Source organism: Pseudophryne corroboree, chromosome 6 (genome assembly GCF_028390025.1).
Source record: "Pseudophryne corroboree isolate aPseCor3 chromosome 6, aPseCor3.hap2, whole genome shotgun sequence".
NCBI lineage: Eukaryota > Metazoa > Chordata > Amphibia > Anura > Myobatrachidae > Pseudophryne > Pseudophryne corroboree.
The window spans coordinates 364837039-364855721 of record NC_086449.1 but is presented as its reverse complement, the minus strand read 5'-3'; the positions used below and the strand labels follow the sequence as shown (position 1 = coordinate 364855721).

The 18683-nt window shown below is 45.6% G+C and overlaps 1 protein-coding gene across 1 annotated transcript in view; it reads right to left on the bottom strand.

Moving 5' to 3' along the window:
- SND1 (staphylococcal nuclease and tudor domain containing 1) overlaps window positions 1-18683 on the bottom strand; it is a 1401087-nt gene that overhangs the window by 1342233 nt on the left and 40171 nt on the right. The window contains exon 4 of the mRNA XM_063926687.1: window positions 3097-3175. Coding sequence (XP_063782757.1) covers window positions 3097-3175 — 79 coding nt within the window. The remainder of the gene's footprint in view (window positions 1-3096; window positions 3176-18683) is intronic.

Below are 18683 nucleotides of genomic sequence, written 5' to 3'. Positions count from 1 at the left end.
TGGAAAAAATATTTTTAAGTTCCTACATTGTGCAGAGAAACTGTGGACCTAATTCATATTTATTGCTCACAGCCCCATCGCCTGCAGCGTGATTGACATGCTGCAGCACATGGCACCGTTCTTCAAATCACTGGCATGTCCCCTCCGTTTTGAAGGCATGACCGGTCCAGGGTTTACTTTGTCAGGTGCAGACTGACTGCTGCCTAGAACCATTGCAATTCACAACCAATGGTTAAGAAGGTGATCCCGAGGCTGCGTCCAGAGACGTAGCACTCGTTTCACAAACTTAAATTTAAGTCTCTCCTAAAGATGTCAAATGCCATTTTGATTTTTAAATACACCAAGTAGCCAGCCATGACACTGCAGCAAGTCCAGTGTCACATTGATATTTACTGCAGAATGTCCTGAGACTGGGCTATCAGGTCATCCAGGTATGGTAGAATCCAGAACCTTATAGGTGAAGATTAACTGCCCTCACAGCCATGACCTTTGTGAATACCCTCGGTGCTGTAAAGATTCCAAAGGGCAAGCTCCAAAATTGGAAATGATCCGTTTGAACTGCGAATTGGAGGAATCTGATGATCCTCCTGTATAGGAATATGTAGCTAGGCATTCTGATCGTCTGAGAAGGCCAAATAATCACAGTTCCCAGGCCTTACTGATGGATCAAAGTGACTATCCTGAACCTGGGGGATAAAACACGCTGAGCGTCTTGAATCTGGCTTTTGAATTGGAACAGATTTGAGTAAAAACTTGTGCCTCTCTGGGGAGATGGAACTGGGACTATCACTCCTGCTGTCAGAAGAGATGATGGAATACTGGAGTGGCAGCCTTACCGACATTAACTGGTAAACCGGTGGTAAAGAACTGTACCAGACAGTGATCCTGAAAGCTAAGGGATTACTCCCAGGACATTATGCTCCTTACCCTGATACCATTCCCAGCCACACATTAGCAAAGCTAAGTAGAAGGCCCCAGGTGGGGACCTGCCCAGTTATGCTGCAGGATTGACGGCGAGCTTGGAGGCCTGGCGGCAACCCCAGTAGGTCTGGTGGCCTTTGTACCCGAGGTTCTTAGTGGAATAAACCTGAGCTCTGGAAGGAAACTGACCCCTTGCTTTGCCCTGCGGATGAAAGGAGTGAAAGGAAAACGGTTTTGTCTTTGGACCAGCTAAGTGTAAGAAAGCAATTTTAGAGGCTGCTACCATAGCAACTATTTTATTACGCTCCAGACTGAAGATGACATCTCCTGAGAAGGGTACAGCCTCCAGGGCTTTTTTGGATTCACTATCTCGCCAGATGTAAAGCCAAAGATGAAGTTAAGACCTTGGAGAGGATGCCATAATCAAGTGCTGCCCTGCCCAACTAGGTCAGATTGACAAGGAATCCACTCAGCTGCTTATGGCTTTTTATACCCAGGCCAAAGCAAGAGCAGGGCAAACGGCAACACAAGTACTGGCGAAAATGGACTTTAGAAAGGGTTTTAAACTTTGTCAGTGGGGTATTTAAGAGACACCACATTAGGAATAGGGAGAGTGGTTGACTTTACCAACCGTGCAATGTGTGCACCCAACTGAAGGAAGCATTTCTCCACTTCTTCCAGTCCCTAGGTGGTAGCGGATAAAGAACATGACAAAGGTTCCACCATGAAATCTAACTGCATGAACGCTGGGAAAACGGATCGATCCTTCATCCATTTGAAAAGGGGTGCTTCCAAAGCTGACGCTGTATTCATATTCTTTAATCTGCAATACAGATCTCACAGTCTTTATCACAGCGTCAATCCTGATGTCATGTGATCTTCCTGCACAGAGGTGATGTCAATATTGGACATCTGGTACAGAATGTCCTCCACAGAGGAAATGTCTGACTGGGAATCATCCATATGGGATGTGCAGTACTCACGTCTAGGGACCTTGCGCTTGGCTGAAGGACACAGCATGTGTTGTAAGGAACTAGAGACCTGGACAAAACCTTGGAAAGATTTGGGCAGGCCCTGAACCCAAGCTGTTTCCAAATTAGAGACTCAAGTATGGCAGATTAGATTGTTGGAGTAGTTCTTGCCATTTTATTGTTGGAGTAGTTCTTGCCATTTTATCACAGAGCGGAAGCTACTGGTTTGAGAGCATCGTGGGCCACTGTAAGGTTATTCTGGGAAGAAACCAGTTCTTGTACCTTGAATGGTTGTACAGTTTGTTATTTGTGATTTCCACACTAAAATCACAACACTAATTTCAGTACAAACCTGCTCCAAATGTGAACATTTGATACATGGTTTTAACCATGAGGAGGGTATCTGAATCCATACTGAAGGCTAAGTATTTGTGCGCTAAGGATGCGCAAGGACCTAGGAGCAGGAACTGTATTAATGATTCTGGAGATATAGAAGGGGCATATTCCCTACTGACTATGCCTGAAGGAAAGCTTACAGGAGAAGGTAGCTTAGCAACTTCAGAATTCTTTGGAGGCAGAGTGACCACGAGCAGACTAACAGGTGTTTAGCACTGATTAAAATAAGAGACTTGATGCTGGAGGAATGTTAGAAGTTAGGGTGTGGTATTGAAGGTCGACTACACTTAGGTCGACAGGGTCTCTAGGTCAACAAGGATTCTAGGTCGACAGGTCTTTATCTTTTTTGGTGTCGTTTTCGCCGTACAGTGACCGGGAATCGTGGTTAGTGTACCGCGTTCGCTCACCATGCATCGGGCAAGGTGCCTCGCTGTGCTCTGCACAGTTTATTATTCCAAATCGTAATCCACGTGGATCGTAAAGTATGAAAAAGGTTGTTTTTTTTTTTTTAAACTCATGTCGACCTAGAGACCGGATACCTAGAAGTTATTTCTCTGCCCTGCTATTGCTGGACAAACCAAAGAAAGATGCCCAGCTATAGCAGGGCAGAGAAATAAGTTATAAATCTCAGAATCTAAGGAAACCACTGTAACTAAATAGATGCCAATAACCTCTATTAGCCGAGCAGTGAAGTCAAAGGAGGAGCATTGCCTTTGTAAGAGCTGCTCCAAACATTAAGGCAATTACGTTTTAGAACTTAACATGCCAACTGCACAGGTAACCATAATTGAAACTTAGGAGTACTTACGTTGTAGCCCGTACCCCTTCTCGTCGAGATGCCAGTCCTTCTGCAACCAGGGATTCAGCGATATTCTCACCTGATGTATCTGCACATAGAATCAGAACAATTAACTATAAATGTATTTAACATTTCAAATCTCCATCACCTTTGTCTCCAAAGGGGTGGACAGTACAGTCCTGGGCAGTCCCTTCTGTACTTTAGGGGTGTGGATGGGATTTTCCTCCTCACTTTGTGGTGTTTGGAGTTATACTGCACTGTGAAAACTTACAACACAACTTTACAAAAAAAACCCACACTGCATCATGGGAAGTTGCAAACTACCTGAAAACTGACTATACACTTAAGCCAAAGATTCCCAGGCTGCGGTTGTGCACTAACTTGCCATTGTATCACTAAGGGAAGTTTAAAAAAATGTTAATGCACACTTGACTCTACAAAGATCAATTTTAAAAATGTACTACTGTAATCAACATGATCCTCTAGTTTGGCTGTTGCCCTCCAGCTGCTTTGGAACTACACATCCCAGCAAGCTCTGCCTCAGCTTTGGCATGCCTTAATAGCAAAACCATGGCAGGGCATGCTGGGATATGTAGTTCCACAGCAGCTGGAGGGCCGCTGGTTGAAGACCCCTGGTCTAAAGGATACGTCCAATATGTGCTAAATCAGACCATTTTGCGTGATTAGGCACAGCTTTGGGGTATCTGAAAATGTTATTTAGGTAAGCAGAAGAGGCTTTATTTTGCCAAACTAGAGGATCATACGTTAATAGTAAATTTGTAAAATTGATCTTTGTAGAGTCAAGTGAATGCGTTAACATTTCTTGAGACCCATGCTTTAGACAATGCCCTCAAACTTACTCCAGGAGAGAATTCCTGTAGACAAATGCTATATATCAGGGAGCTGCTTGCACATATTAATCCTTGTGGTTTCTCAATGAAAGGATGTGTCCAATTCAGTTTATAAATCAAATAGTGAAAACGTATTTATATTTGTGAAAGCAGTAAGACTACTTTTCTTTAAAAAAAAAAAAAAAAAATCCCTAAAACTAAGCAATACAAAATTTATTAACTACTCTGCTTTCAAAATTCGTGATCTCCAAAAAATCTGGATGTCCACAGGAAGCACCATATTGTTTTAAAAAAATCCCAGGAGTGTTCCAAGAGTACAGAACAGGGACGAGGAGAGAACAAGCTTCTCATACTGGAGCAAGAACAATTATCAATGGAGAACAAAAATGAAAGTATGAAGAGTGGTCGCCGCATCTAATTAATGGACTCCATGTGATATTTAGGCGTGTGTAAAACCCTTTAATCTCATCCATATGGGGGACAATGAAGCGGTCTTTAAATTAAGGAACACAGCTCCTTTAAGCCTACAGTATATTGGCAGCTGCGGATGCAAAAGTACTGCATTCTGAGTGTTAAAGGAACATGTGTCAAACAGCAGATTACTGCCCAGAACTAATGTTCAGATGAGGCTCTGCACCACAAGAGAGGAATGGACATCATCCTGCGCAATTCCAAGGTTGTATGGACATAGCTCCATAATGCCATCACCATGAATAGATGTCAAAGCGTGCCCTCTTCCACTGCGGACTTATCCTGGGCTGAAAGTAAAATTAATGTCAAGGCGTAGATCCTAATAGCCCAGTATTTGTGAAGAGAAGAAATGGAAAACCTAGAGGACAGCAACAATCTCAAATAGCTATGTTTAGAGGCTGCACAAGCATTCCTTCTGGAAAAAGGTTAACAGTTTATGTACAAATCCATTTTCTCTTAATTAAAAGATGAACCTGAGAAGAGGAGAAAGGGGGATGGGGGGGGGGATGGGGGGGGGGGGGAGTACCTCATGCAGAAACAATAAAAATGGTCACATCAGTAATTTACATTTTCAAATACCTGTCGTAATTTTTGCCTGAAAAGCAGCTTTGACCACATTCTGAACAGTAAAACCTTTAGTTCTAAAGCTGGGTACACAGGGCCTATGCAATCCAATCGCAAATGTCATTGCGGTACACACTACATGACCCGCAGGACACTGCATGCCTGCAGTAACTACTAACTACACCGCTTTGTCCCATTTGATGGTAAGAGACCACCCAATTCAAACAAGGAACTGGGTGGATTTGGAGGCACGCAGTAATGGTCATTGCAATCGATAATTTATTGCAATATCAGCCAATATATTGTGTACCATCTTAAGTATCATGGCTTGAACAGCCCTACCATTAAACTAATGCAAATTTGAGAATTAAAGGGCGTTGCCTTATGTGATTACTGTGATGTAGTTTTGTGACTGACGATGCGGAAACCGAAGGTCACATTACTGACGGCTACATCCTGCCCCTTCTAAATGCAGACTAGCAGGGACTATTCCCACTCATGGGTGTCCACAACACCCACAGAGTGGGAATAGAACCTGTGGCGAACACAGTTCGCCACCGAGCCCACAGTGTGGCGAGCACAGCAAGCCCACAAGGGGCTTGTTGTGCTCACCCCATCCCGCTGCCGGGATCCTGCGGTCGATATGCTGACCGCCAGGATCCCCAGCAGCGGTAACACGTACCTAACCCGCTGCGACTGGGTCACAATCAGTCATACTTTTGGGCCCTCTGTCACGCTGAGTGCCTGTACCAGATTAGCCAATACGTTAGCAAACCACCTGTCTACAGATATGATAGTGTACCAAATTCACAAATCTTACCAGAAAAAGGGGCACCACTTCCTCATGAATGACAAAGAACAAAATAAATTCAACAGAATTTTGAGGCAGATTACAGATTTCATTTATAAATCAATGTTTGTTACATTAAAAAAAAAAAAATATGTTTGACAATCCTTTTATGGACCAATAGACATTGGTAAGATTGTAACAAGTACAGGTTAAGCATTCCTAACATGAAATGCTTGGAACCAGAAGTAAGATTTTCCCGTATTTTGGAATATATGCTTTCCATAATGAGATCTTGGGGATGGATTTAAAGTCTATACACAAAATGCATTTATGTTTTATACACCTAGGCCATCATTCCGAGATGATCGTAGCTGTGCTAAGTTTAGCACAGCTACGATCATTCACACCGACATGCTGGGGGATGCCCAGCACAGGCTAGTCCCCCCTGCAGAAGTGCAAAGGCATCGCACAGCGGCGATGCCTTTGCACTTCAAGAGTAGCTCCCTACCAGCGCAGCTTTAGCGTGCTGGCCGGGAGCTACTTGTCGCTCCCCAGCCCGCAGCGGCTGCGTATGACTGAAATGCGCACTATTTTTGAATTAAAGACATTAACTCCCCTTGGACTCAATCATGATTTCGAACTAAAATGGTTCCTCTAAACAAGTCCGTAAAAAATATCCATTTTATTTCTAGCTTTTTCCTTTTTTGTTTAGGTTAATTCCTAATTGAAATTTAATTTTAATGAGTACTATTTTATAATGAGTGCTATTTCATCTGATTAAACACAAAAAAATCCTTTTGTAACTCTAATTCATGCTTTTCTTTTTTAGCCTAATTTATATATACTCTACAGTATGGAGATGGAATCTAAGTTAAAACAGAGGAGAACTACGTTCTACATCTTTAAAAGTGTGATATATGCAGCAGAACTTTGGCCTCTGATATAAACTACATTAACTAGGATTCTTTGAGAAGATTTCCTGTGGTAACTCAATTCAGCTACATAGCGCTGATTTCAGCTCTGCATAGAACTTCTGTTTTTCTTGGAAACTACATCCATAATGCCTGGGGGGCAACTTCCAGCCGCAGCTTAATCCTGTTACACAGCACTCCCCACAGCTCTCTATGAGACTTCCGGTGTCCATCGAAACTACATCACCCAGGATACTTAGAGGCCGCTTCCAGGTGTGGCTTTTATTTATAGAATAATGCTAACCAGAACTTCCTCATTACTTTTGGGTAAAGGAAATGGGACACCATATACCAGGGACGTTTAAGACATCTATTTTATTTCATTTAGACACGGATAAAGGACATTTAACCATCACAGACTCGCACTTCCGGTCCTTTCCGGAACCGGAAGTGACAACGCAAGGACACTCGTGGGTTTGCTATAAAAGTCTCAAACCTTGAACTGATTACCAACCTTCATAAAGAGTATTCACTCGAAACGCGTTGGCTGGAAGGAGTTTTGCCAGCTTGGACTGTCTTCTGCACGACTAAGGAAAGGTACCACCCTCTTAATTTTAATTTAATTCATTTAGTCCCTTGGTACCGGGCCAATTGGGGCTGGGTGCAAGTTGGTCGTGCATATTCCCATCAGGAGATATGATATGCACTGAGAATTACATCAAACCTACTGATTGTAATTCATATATAAGTTTTGAAAGTAACCATCAGTAGGTTTGATGTAATTCTCAGTGCATATCATATCTCCTGATGGGTATATTTTTAAATCCAGGAAATTAACCTCAGAGGAACTAATTTGGAATGACAATTCAATATTTTTATTGTTAGAGTTGAGGTATTGGCAAAAGGAGGCTAAGGTCCCTTGTTCTCCTTTCCAGATAAATATGATGTCATCTATATATCTGGCCCAGAGCACTAGGTTGGCATCCCACTGGTGTCCGGTCCATACGGATAGGTCCTCCCAGTGTGCCATAAATAAATTAGCATAACTGGGTGCCAACCTAGTGCCCATCGCTGTTCCAAGGAGTTGTAAGAAGTCCCCCCCCCATACCAAAAGAAATTATTTTGGAGAATGAACATAATCCCCTCTTTAATGAACTCAATCTCCTTTTCACTGTGTACTTCTTTCCTAAGATGATACTCAACAGCTTCTATTCCCAAATCATGACTAATAATGGTGTACAGTGATTTTACATCTGCAGTCACCAGGAGGAAATCCGATTCCCACTTAATGGAAGATAATTTGTTTATCACTGAAACAGTATCCCTCAGATGTGATCTAGTTTTTTCCACTAATGGTTTAATCCTATAATCAAGAAATTCGGATAAATTAGAGGTAATAGACCCTGTCCCTGCCACTATGGGCCGTCCAGGGGGACATTCCAGACTCTTATGTACTTTAGGTAGCACATAGAGTACAGGAATGGATGGATTATCCAACTTAATGTAGGTTTTCTGATCCTCAGTAAGGATCCCTCCCACTGTATATAGTTGCAAAAAAACATCCAGTTTTATAAATAAAAAAAATAATTAATAGGCATTGGAAAATTTTAACCAAAGATCCATTGTTACAGGAACATATATCTGAGAAGCCCAGGTTTGTCTATAGGAGGGCAGATAATTTGAAAAATAGTCTGGTAAAGAGTGCACTCCCAGTTGATAAAAGAATGACCCGGGTTCTTACCAAGGGCTTTCAACGGTGTGGGATGTGCACCATGTGCAAACATTGTAGTACAGAGAGAAAGGTTACCCATTTCACCTCCAAACCAAAAAGAGTTTCCCTATAAAGGAATTCATTACCTGTGGAAGCAAGAATGTCGTTTACTTGTTAGAATGTAAATGTGGCTCACAATATGTGGGGAGAACAGGGCGAATGCTCAAAGAACGTCTTAGTGAGCACGTCAGAAACATCAAAAAGGGTTTTGAATTACACAGTGTATCGCTTCATTTTAAAGAAAAACATGCATGTGACATTAAAGACCTTACAAGTTTTTGCGGGATTAAAATTGCTAAAGGGAATTGGAGGAGAAGACGGGTGGAGGAAACTTTGGCCAGACTAGAAATGCAAACCATTTACCAGCTGAAAACTTTAACACCATTAGGGTTAAATATGGATTTTGAAACCAAGTGGTTTTTATAATATCACACACTAATTTTTTTATTTTTCTATGTATGTCTGTACTGGTTTTGAGTGTATACAGATCTCACTATCACTGATGGACTTGATACCTACCGGATACTAAATACAGGAGTGACGGATCAGTGGACTTATAGGATTGGACGCAATTTGGGGACATGTCTCAAATGGAAGAAGATGAGACCTAAAACCAGCTGTTTGAGTGGTTTAATTGATATGTTTTGTTCCATTGTCTTAGCAGTTTGATGGGATATTGGATGTGATAAATTATTTTTACCCAGTTGATGTATTATCTGTGGAGAGTATCTTACCCTCCTATATTTGATACTACTCCCCTTCGGATTTTCTATTGTCCTCTCGGACGGGTTGTGTAACCACGGAAGATAAAATTAATTGTAAAGCCGACATTTACTTTCAGTGTGTATGGCTCATTCTTACCAGCGTTTTTTTAAAGTTTGCACTTAGTGACTTATATAGATGTTGTCACATCTGATCTTTTTTGGGACTCCGGTCTCCACTTGTTATGGGATACCATTACACCCAATGTTTTTTTATATAAGGGCATTTTTAATTCTTATGTATTTTTTTTATCCATTTCTACGCTGGATTCTAATACCTGGATCTAAAAGTCGGCTGTTTTATTAGTGGCCTTTGTTTTATTTGATTGTAATGTGTTTTAGTTGTGTGGTTTAAACCAGCCACACAGGTGTATTTTAATACCAGTCATGTGATGTGATTGGGGAGGGATAAAACCCCTGACTAGTAACAGAACGGCACTTCTTGACAAAGGTGAAAGTATTCACAGAAACGCGTTGAAGCCGTTCGGTACAGGAGGACTGTCATTTTACCGGAGAGACATTTGGGAGACACCGCTAGGACTGTATCCAGCTTTTGCACCACGATCCTGTGACTGCAGCCGGGACGGAGGTGCCAGTCCATTTTCCATCCTGCTGGTTTCCCAGCTGAATCGGAAGATTGTCCACACCTGTTTCTTTCTGTCCATGTTTTATGTGAACTGTGGAATAAACCTGTTTGTGAAGATTGTGGAGGACGTCAGTTTTATGGGGATCGAAGGATTTTAAAGAACCTGTTACGTGTATGCGGGACAGAAATCTCATGTAAGTGTCTCATCTTTCTATACTGCACAGCAATATTTCCCACCAGAGAAGAGAGGATAGTGTTTAAAGATACCTTTACGGGCACACGGGAAAGGAATTAAATGTAAGTTCCTTTCCAATGAAGTAAAGAACACGGTCTCTTAGTTTCTCCTGAGAAGGATCATATACACTCCTCTGTTGTATTGGTGGTACAAGTTATATCCAGAGTGTCAGATTCACCCTCTGCACAGCGCTAGTTTCAGACCATTTGTTTTTTGTTCTTATGTGTCAATTTTTTCAAAGTGTTGGATGTACTTTGTGTGTCTGAAACTTGGAGCCTAATTAATTAATTTAGATAGCGCAAGGCTGACCCCATCACCCAGCTGCACGGTTCTGAATCAAATGCTGGGCTTGGTTCAACGCATTGAAGATCGCCCGCAATTCCAGAATGTTTATCGAGAGGAGAGATTCCTCCTTGGTCCACCAACCCTGCAAGGAGTGCTGCTCCAGCACCGCACCCCAACCTCTTAGACTGGCATCTGTCGTCAACAGGACCCAGTTGGATATCCAGAAGGGACGGCCCTGCACAATTGTCGGTCCTGGAGCCACCAGAGCAGCGACAGACGGACCTCCGGAGTCAAAGAGATCATTTGAGATCTGATCCAGTGAGGCAGGCCGTCCCACTTGGCTAGAATCAGCTTCTGGAGGGGGCGAGATTGGAATTGAGCATACTCCACCATGTAGAATGCGGACACCATGAGGCCCAGCACCTGCATCGCCGAATGTATCGACACTTGCGGACGAGAAAGGAAGCAACGAATCCTGTCCTGAAGTTTCAGGACTTTCTCCTGAGACAACAACCACCTCTGGTTGGGAGTGTCCAACAGCGCTCCCAGATGCACCATGCTCTGAGCTGGGACCAGGGAGGATTTCTTCCAGTTGATGAGCCACCCGTGGGCTTGTAGAAACTGGACCGTCATATCCAGATGACACAGGAGAAGATCTGGGGAATTTGCCAGGATTAACAAGTCGTCCAGATACGGCAGTATCCTGACCCCTTGACGGCGGAGTACCACCGTCATCACCGCCATAACTTTGGTGAAGACTCTCGGAGCCGTTGTTAAACCAAAAGGTAACGCCCGAAACTGGTAACTGAGGTTGCCAATAGCGAACCTCAGGTATGGTTGATGTGACCCTGCTATAGGAATATGCAGGTAAGCATCCTGTATGTCCAGGGAGACCATGTAGTCCCCAGGTTCCAAGGCCAGAACTATAGAGCGAAGGGTTTCCATACGAAACATGGAAACCCACAAACTTGTTCAGTGCCTTGAGGTTGAGAATGGGCCGGGAGGACCCATTGGTTTCGGGACTAGAAACAGCGGAGAATAGTACCCCCGGCCCCTCTGAGCAAGAGGCACCTGTACTACGACTCCTTTATCCAGGAGGGTCTGTACCACGAATGCAGAGTGTTTGCCTTTGTCTGGTCCGACGGGAAGTCTGTCTGGCAAAATCGATGAGGGGGTCGGTTTTTGAAGGCTATGGCGTAACCTCGAGTGACGACTTCCCGTACCCAGGCATCTGAAGTGGTCTTAAACCATTCCTGGGTATACCCTAGAAGCCTGCCCCCCACCCTGGGATCCCCCAGGGGGAGGCCCGCCCCGTCATGCGGCAGGCTTATCGGTCTTGGCTGCTGGCTGACGGGCAGCCCAGGCTCTTTTGGGCTTCGGCTTACCAGGTTTGGAAGTGCGGGCCTGCTTATGGTACGCCTGACCTTTTGCTTTATCTGAAGGACGAAAGGGGCGAAAGGACGTGCCTTTGGCCTTCGACACAGAAGGAGCTGTATTAGGCAGACAGGCAGTAGCCAAGTCAGCCACTATCTTATTTAAGTCCTCCCCAAACAGAATATCCCCCTTGAAAGGGAGTACCTCCAGGGTTTTTCTAGAGTCCAGATCCACAGACCAGGATCTCAGCCACAATATCCTGCGAGCCAGGACTGACTTCGTAGAGGCCTTGGCTGCTAGGATACCGGCATCAGAAGCTGCCTCTTTAATATAGCGAGAAGCTGTGACAATATATGGCAGGCCTGGCCAACCTGTGGCTCTCCAGATGTTGTGAAACTACACATCCCAGCATGCCCTGCCACAGTTTTAGCATTCCCTAATAGCAAAACTGTGGAAAGGCATGATGGGACTTGTAGTTTTACAACAGCTGGAGAGCCACAGGTTGGCCAGGCCTGATATATGACAAGCATTGTCTAGCATGGTCAGAGGAGATTTCAGCTTCTAACTCCAAGGCCCATGCTTCAATAGCCTCTGCCGCCCATGTAGCTGCAATAGTGGGCCTTTGTGCAGCACCCGTGAGGGTGTAAATCGCTTTTAGACAACCCTCAACACGTTTATCCTTAGGCTCTTTTAAAGATGTGACGGTAGTGACAGGTAGAGCCGAGGAAACCACCATCCTAGCCACATGTGAGTCTACTGGAGGAGGCGTTTCCCAATTCTTACACAGCTCTGGCGCGAGGGGATAGCGAGCCAGCATCTTCTTTTGAGGCACAAACTTCGTACCCGGGCTTTGCCAGGGTTCCTGACGTATATCCACTAGGACAGGGGTGTCAAACTCAAATTCATCGGGGGCCGCATCAGCAGTTTGGTCCCCATCAAAGGGCCGGTTGTATCTGTAGGTCTATGTGTCCACTCTTTATTATCATAAATTAATGTCACTGCATTCAATTATTACTGTTTTTTGTAATAATGTAAGTAATAACTAGCTCTGAAAGCAGAAACAGTCAGAATAATGACAAGTAGATATTCAAATGTACAATTATTGTACAATGTATTGAAAAATGTTTTTTGGTAGTGACTAGGTGGTCAGAGTGAGGTAAAACTTGTTTAATCACCTTCTGACGCTTGAACCTATCTGGTTTCTTAGGAGGAACGGATGGCTCGGGATCATCCGTAATCTGCAGAATTAACTTAATAGCCTCCAAAAGATCAGGAGCATCCACATGTGAACTACCCTCCCCATCAGCCAAATCCGAGTCAGAACCTGTGGGGTCAGTGTATATGCTGTCTTCATCAGACGAGATGTCAGTGACAGCAGTGGATTGTGAGGAGACGAGCGCTCGCTTAGAGGAACTCTTGGACTTAGGTGAGCGTTGGTCAGACTTTTTAGTAGTCAGGGACTGGTTCAACTTCTTTAATTGAGCAGATAAATCGTCCGCCCACGGCGGGTTAGCTGCAGGGACCACATACTGTTGTACCAGCATTGGGGGTCCCAAAGTGGTGTTAGTTTATGAACTAGTGTATGCAGAAGCGTGGAAAAAGTGGCCTACGGAGGGTCAGAATGTGCCTCCGTTGCCACAGTCCCACTGGGGGGCAAGGAGCCCCCAGAACCAGAGCCCACAGCTGCTATATTCTCCCCATATGTGCCTGTGGCTTCAGCAACACCAGCAGTGTGTTCCGTCCCAGAACCGTTACCCTCAGAAGCAGACATTATATAAGTGTGTACACACACTGAGATTCGGACTTAACCGATTCTCACTGTGCGACGGGGGGCCGGGTCGGCACTTAGCCAGTATCGCAAGCACATAATGAGTGTGCTTGCGGTCCTGGTACTGTGCGATTTTGGCTAAGGGTCAATCTTGACTATCTCTTCTATAGAGGTAGTCAAGATTGACTTGCCTGCACAGTCTATTTGTTCTGCAGCTGCCGACCGCGCGGGGCCGCGCATCGGCTCGGGATCGCAAGGTGACTGTCACCTTGCGAACTGCACTATCTTTTCTTCCGATTCTGACTATATATAGTCAGAATCGGAAGAAAAGATCTCACCGTGTGTACACACCTTAACTTGCAGTATGAGGTAACACAGTACAATTATTAGCAGCACTATATCCCCAAACCCCTGCGCAGTGTAGTCAGCACCAGAAGAGATAAAGGAGAGATATGGTGACTAAATCAGAGAAAAAAAAAGATTTTACTCACCGGTAAATCTATTTCTCGTAGTCCGTAGTGGATGCTGGGAACTCCGAAAGGACCATGGGGAATAGCGGCTCCGCAGGAGACTGGGCACAACTAAAGAAAGCTTTTAGGTCACCTGGTGTGCACTGGCTCCTCCCACTATGACCCTCCTCCAAGCCTCAGTTAGGACACTGTGCCCGGACGAGCTGACATAATAAGGAAGGATTTTGAATCCCGGGTAAGACTCTTACCAGCCACACAAATCACACCGTATAACTCGTGATACCATAACCAGTTTAACAGTATGAAAACAACTGAGCCTCTCAACAGATGGCTCAACAATAACCCTTTAGTTAACAATAACTATGTACAAGTATTGCAGACAATCCGCACTTGGGACGGGCGCCCAGCATCCACTACGGACTACGAGAAACAGATTTACCGGTGAGTAAAATCTTATTTTCTCTGACGTCCTAGTGGATGCTGGGAACTCCGAAAGGACCATGGGGATTATACCAATGCTCCCAAACGGGCGGGAGAGTGCGGATGACTCTGCAGCACCGAATGAGAGAACTCAAGATCCTCCTCAGCCAGGGTATCAAATTTGTAGAATTTTGCAAACGTGTTTGCCCCTGACCAAGTAGCAGCTCGGCAAAGTTGTAAAGCCGAGACCCCTCGGGCAGCCGCCCAAGATGAGCCCACCTTCCTTGTGGAATGGGCTTTTACTGATTTAGGATGCGGCAGTCCAGCCGCAGAATGCGCCAGCTGAATTGTGCTACAAATCCAGCGAGCAATAGTCTGCTTAGAAGCAGGAGCACCCAGCTTGTTGGGTGCATACAGGATAAATAGCGAGTCAGTTTTCCTGATTCTAGCCGTCCTGGAAACAAATTTTCAAGGCCCTGACTACGTCCAGCAACTTGGAATCTTCCAAGTCCCTAGTAGCCGCAGGCACCACAATAGGTTGGTTCAAGTGAAAAGCTGATACCACCTTAGGGAGAAACTGGGGACGAGTCCTCAATTCTGCCCTATCCATATGGAAAATCAGATAAGGGCTTTTACATGACAAAGCCGCCAATTCTGACACACGCCTGGCTGAAGCCAAGGCCAATAACATGACCACTTTCCACGTGAGATATTTTAGATCCACGGATTTAAGTGGCTCAAACCAATGTGATTTTAAGAAACTCAACACCACGTTGAGATCCCAAGGTGCCACTGGAGGCACAAAAGGGGGCTGAATATGCAGCACTCCCTTAACAAACGTCTGAACTTCAGGTAGTGAAGCTAGTTCTTTCTGGAAGAAAATCGACAGAGCCGAGATCTGTACCTTAATGGAGCCTAATTTCAGGCCCATAGTCACTCCTGCTTGTAGGAAATGCAGAAATCGACCCAGTTGAAATTCCTCTGTTGGGGCCTTTTTGGCCTCACACCAAGCAACATACCTCCGCCATATGCGGTGATAATGCTTTGCAGTTACATCTTTCCTGGCTTTAATCAGCGTAGGAATGACTTCCTCCGGAATGCCCTTTTCCTTCAGGATCCGGCGTTCAACCGCCATGCCGTCAAACGTAGCCGCTGTAAGTCTTGGAACAGACAGGGCCCCTGCTGCAGCAGGTCATGTCTGAGCGGCAGAGGCCATGGGTCCTCTGAGATCATCTCTTGAAGTTCCGGGTACCACGCTCGTCTTGGCCAATCCGGAACCACGAGTATTGTTCTTACTCCTCGTTTTCTTATTATTCTCAGTACCCTTGGTATGAGAGGCAGAGGAGGGAACACAAACTGACTGGTACACCCACGGTGTCACTAGAGCGTCCACAGCTATCGCCTGAGGGTCCCTTGACCTGGCGCAATCTCTCTAGTTTTTTGTTTAGGCGGGACGCCATCATGTCCACCTGTGGCCTTTCCCAACGGTTTACCAACAGTTGGAAGACTTCTGGATGAAGTCCCCACTCTCCCGGGTGTAGGTCGTGTCTGCTGAGGAAGTCTGCTTCCCAGTTGTCCACTCCCGGAATGAACACTGCTGACAGTGCTAAGACGTGATTTTCCGCCCATCGGAGAATCCTTGTGGCTTCTGCCATCGCCATCCTGCTTCTTGTGCCGCCCTGTCGGTTTACATGGGCGACTGCCGTGATGTTGTCTGATTGGATCAGTACCGGCTGGTTTTGAAGCAGAGGCCTTGCCAGACTTAGGGCATTTTAAATGGCCCTCAGTTCCAGAATATTTATGTGTAGGGACGACTCCTGACTTGACCAAAGTCCTTGGAAATTTCTTCCCTGTGTGACTGCCCCCCAGCCTCGAAGGCTGGCATCCGTGGTTACCAGGACCCAGTCCTGTATGCCGAATCTGCGGCCCTCTTGAAGATGAGCACTCTGCAGCCACCACAGTAGAGATACCCTGGTCCTTGGAGACAGGGTTATCAGCCGATGCATCTGAAAATGCGATCCCGACCACTTGTCCAAGAGGTCCCACTGAAAGGTTCTTGCATGGAACCTGCCGAATGGAAATTTTGCTTCGTAAGAAGCTACCATTTTTCCCAGGACTCGTGTGCAGTGATGCACCGATACCTGTTTTGGTTTCAGGAGGTCTCTGACTAGAGATGACAGCTCCTTGGCTTTCTCCTGCGGGAGAAACTTTTTTCTGTTCTGTGTCCAGAACCATCCCCAGGAACAGTAGGCGTGTGGTAGGAACCAGCTGTGACTTTGGAATGTATAGAATCCATCCGTGCTGTTGTAGCACTTCCCGAGATAGTGCTACTCCGACCAACAACTGCTCCTTGGACCTCGCCTTTATAAGGAGATCGTCCAAGTACGGGATAATTAAAACTTCCTTTCTCGAAGGAGTATAATCATTTCTGCCATTACCTTGGTAAAGACCCTCGGTGCCGTGGACAGTCCAAACGGCAGTGTTTGGAATTGGTAATGGCAATCCTGTACCACAAATCTGAGGTACTCCTGGTGAGGATGGTAAATGGGGACATGTAGGTAAGCCTCCTTGATGTCCAGGGATACCATGTAATCCCCCTCCTCCAGGCTTGCAATAATCGCCCTGAGCGATTCCATCTTGAACTTGAATTTTTTTATGTATGTGTTCAAGGATTTCAAATATAAAATGGGTCTCACCGAACCGTCCGGTTTCGGTACCACAAACTGTGTGGAATAGTAACCCCGTCCTTGTTGAAGTAGGGGCACCTTGACTATCACCTGCTGGGAATACAGCTTGTGAATTGCCTCTAGCACAGTCTCCCTGCCTGAGGGAGTTGTCGGCAAGGCAGATTTGAGGAAACGGCGGGGGGAAGACGCCTCGAATTCCAGCTTGTACCCCTGAGATACTACTTGAAGGATCTAGGGATCCACCTGTGAGCGAGCCCACTGATCGCTGAAATTTTTGAGGCGGCCCCCCACCGTACCTGGCTACGCCTGTGGAGCCCCCCCGTCATGCGGTGGACTCAGAGGAAGCGGGGGAAGAATTTTGATTCTGGGAACTGGCTGACTGGTGCAGCTTTTTCCCTCTTCCCTCGTTTTACACGCTTGCATTTCTGAAGCCGAAAGGACTGTACCTGATAATACAGTGCTTTCTGAGGCTGTGAGGAAACCTGAGGTAAAAAAAAATCTTCCCAGCTGTTGCTGTGGATACGAGGTCCCAGAGACCATCCCCAAACAATTCCTCACCCTTATATGGCTCTATGTGCCTTTTAAGTCAGCATCACCTGTCCAGTGTCGGGTCTCTAATAACCTCCTGACCGAATGGACATTGCATTAATTCTGGATGCCAGCCGGCAAAATATCCCTCTGTGCATCCCTCATATATAAGACGACGTCTTATGTTCGCAAAATAGTATCCCTGTTTGACAGGGTTACAGACCACGCTGCAGCAGCACTATCTGCAGGTCTCAGTCTAGTACCTGAGTGTGTAAATACAGACTTCAGGATAGCCTCCTGCTTTTTATCAGCAGGTACCTTCAAAGTGGCCGTATCCTAAGACGGCAGTGCCACCTTTTTTGACAAACGTGTGAGCGCCTTATCCACCCTAGGGTATATCTCCCAGCGTAACTTATCCTCTGGCGGGAAAGGGTACGCCATCAGTAACTTTTTAGAAATTACCAGTTTCTTATCGGGGGAACCCACGCTTTTTCACACTTCATTCACTCATTTGATGGGGGAACAAAACACTGCCTGCTTTTTCTCCCCAAACATAAAACCCTTTTTTAGTGGTACTTGGGTTAATGTCAGAAATGTGTAACACATTTTTTATTGCCGGGATCATGTAACGGATGTTCCTAGTGGATTGTGTATATGTCTCAACCTCGTCGACACTGGAGTCAGACTTCGTGTCGACATCTGTGTCTGCCATCTGAGGTAACGGGCGTTTGAGTCCCTGATGGCCTTTGAGACGTCTGGGCAGGCGCGGGCTGAGAAGCCGGCTGTCCCACAGCTGTTACGTCATCCAGCCTTTTATGTAAGGAGTTGACACTGTCGGTTAATACCTTCCACCTATCCATCCACTCTGGTGTCGGCCCCACAGGGGGCGACATCACATTTATCGGCATCTGCTCCGCCTCCACATAAGTCTCCTCATCAAACATGTCGACACAGCTGTACCGACACACCGCACACACACAGGGAATGCTCTGACCGAGGACAGGACCCCACACAGCCCTTTGGGGAGACAGAGAGAGAGTATGCCAGCACACACCAGAGCGCTATATAATGTAGGGATTAACACTATCACTGAGTGAATTTTCCCCAATAGCTGCTTGTATAAA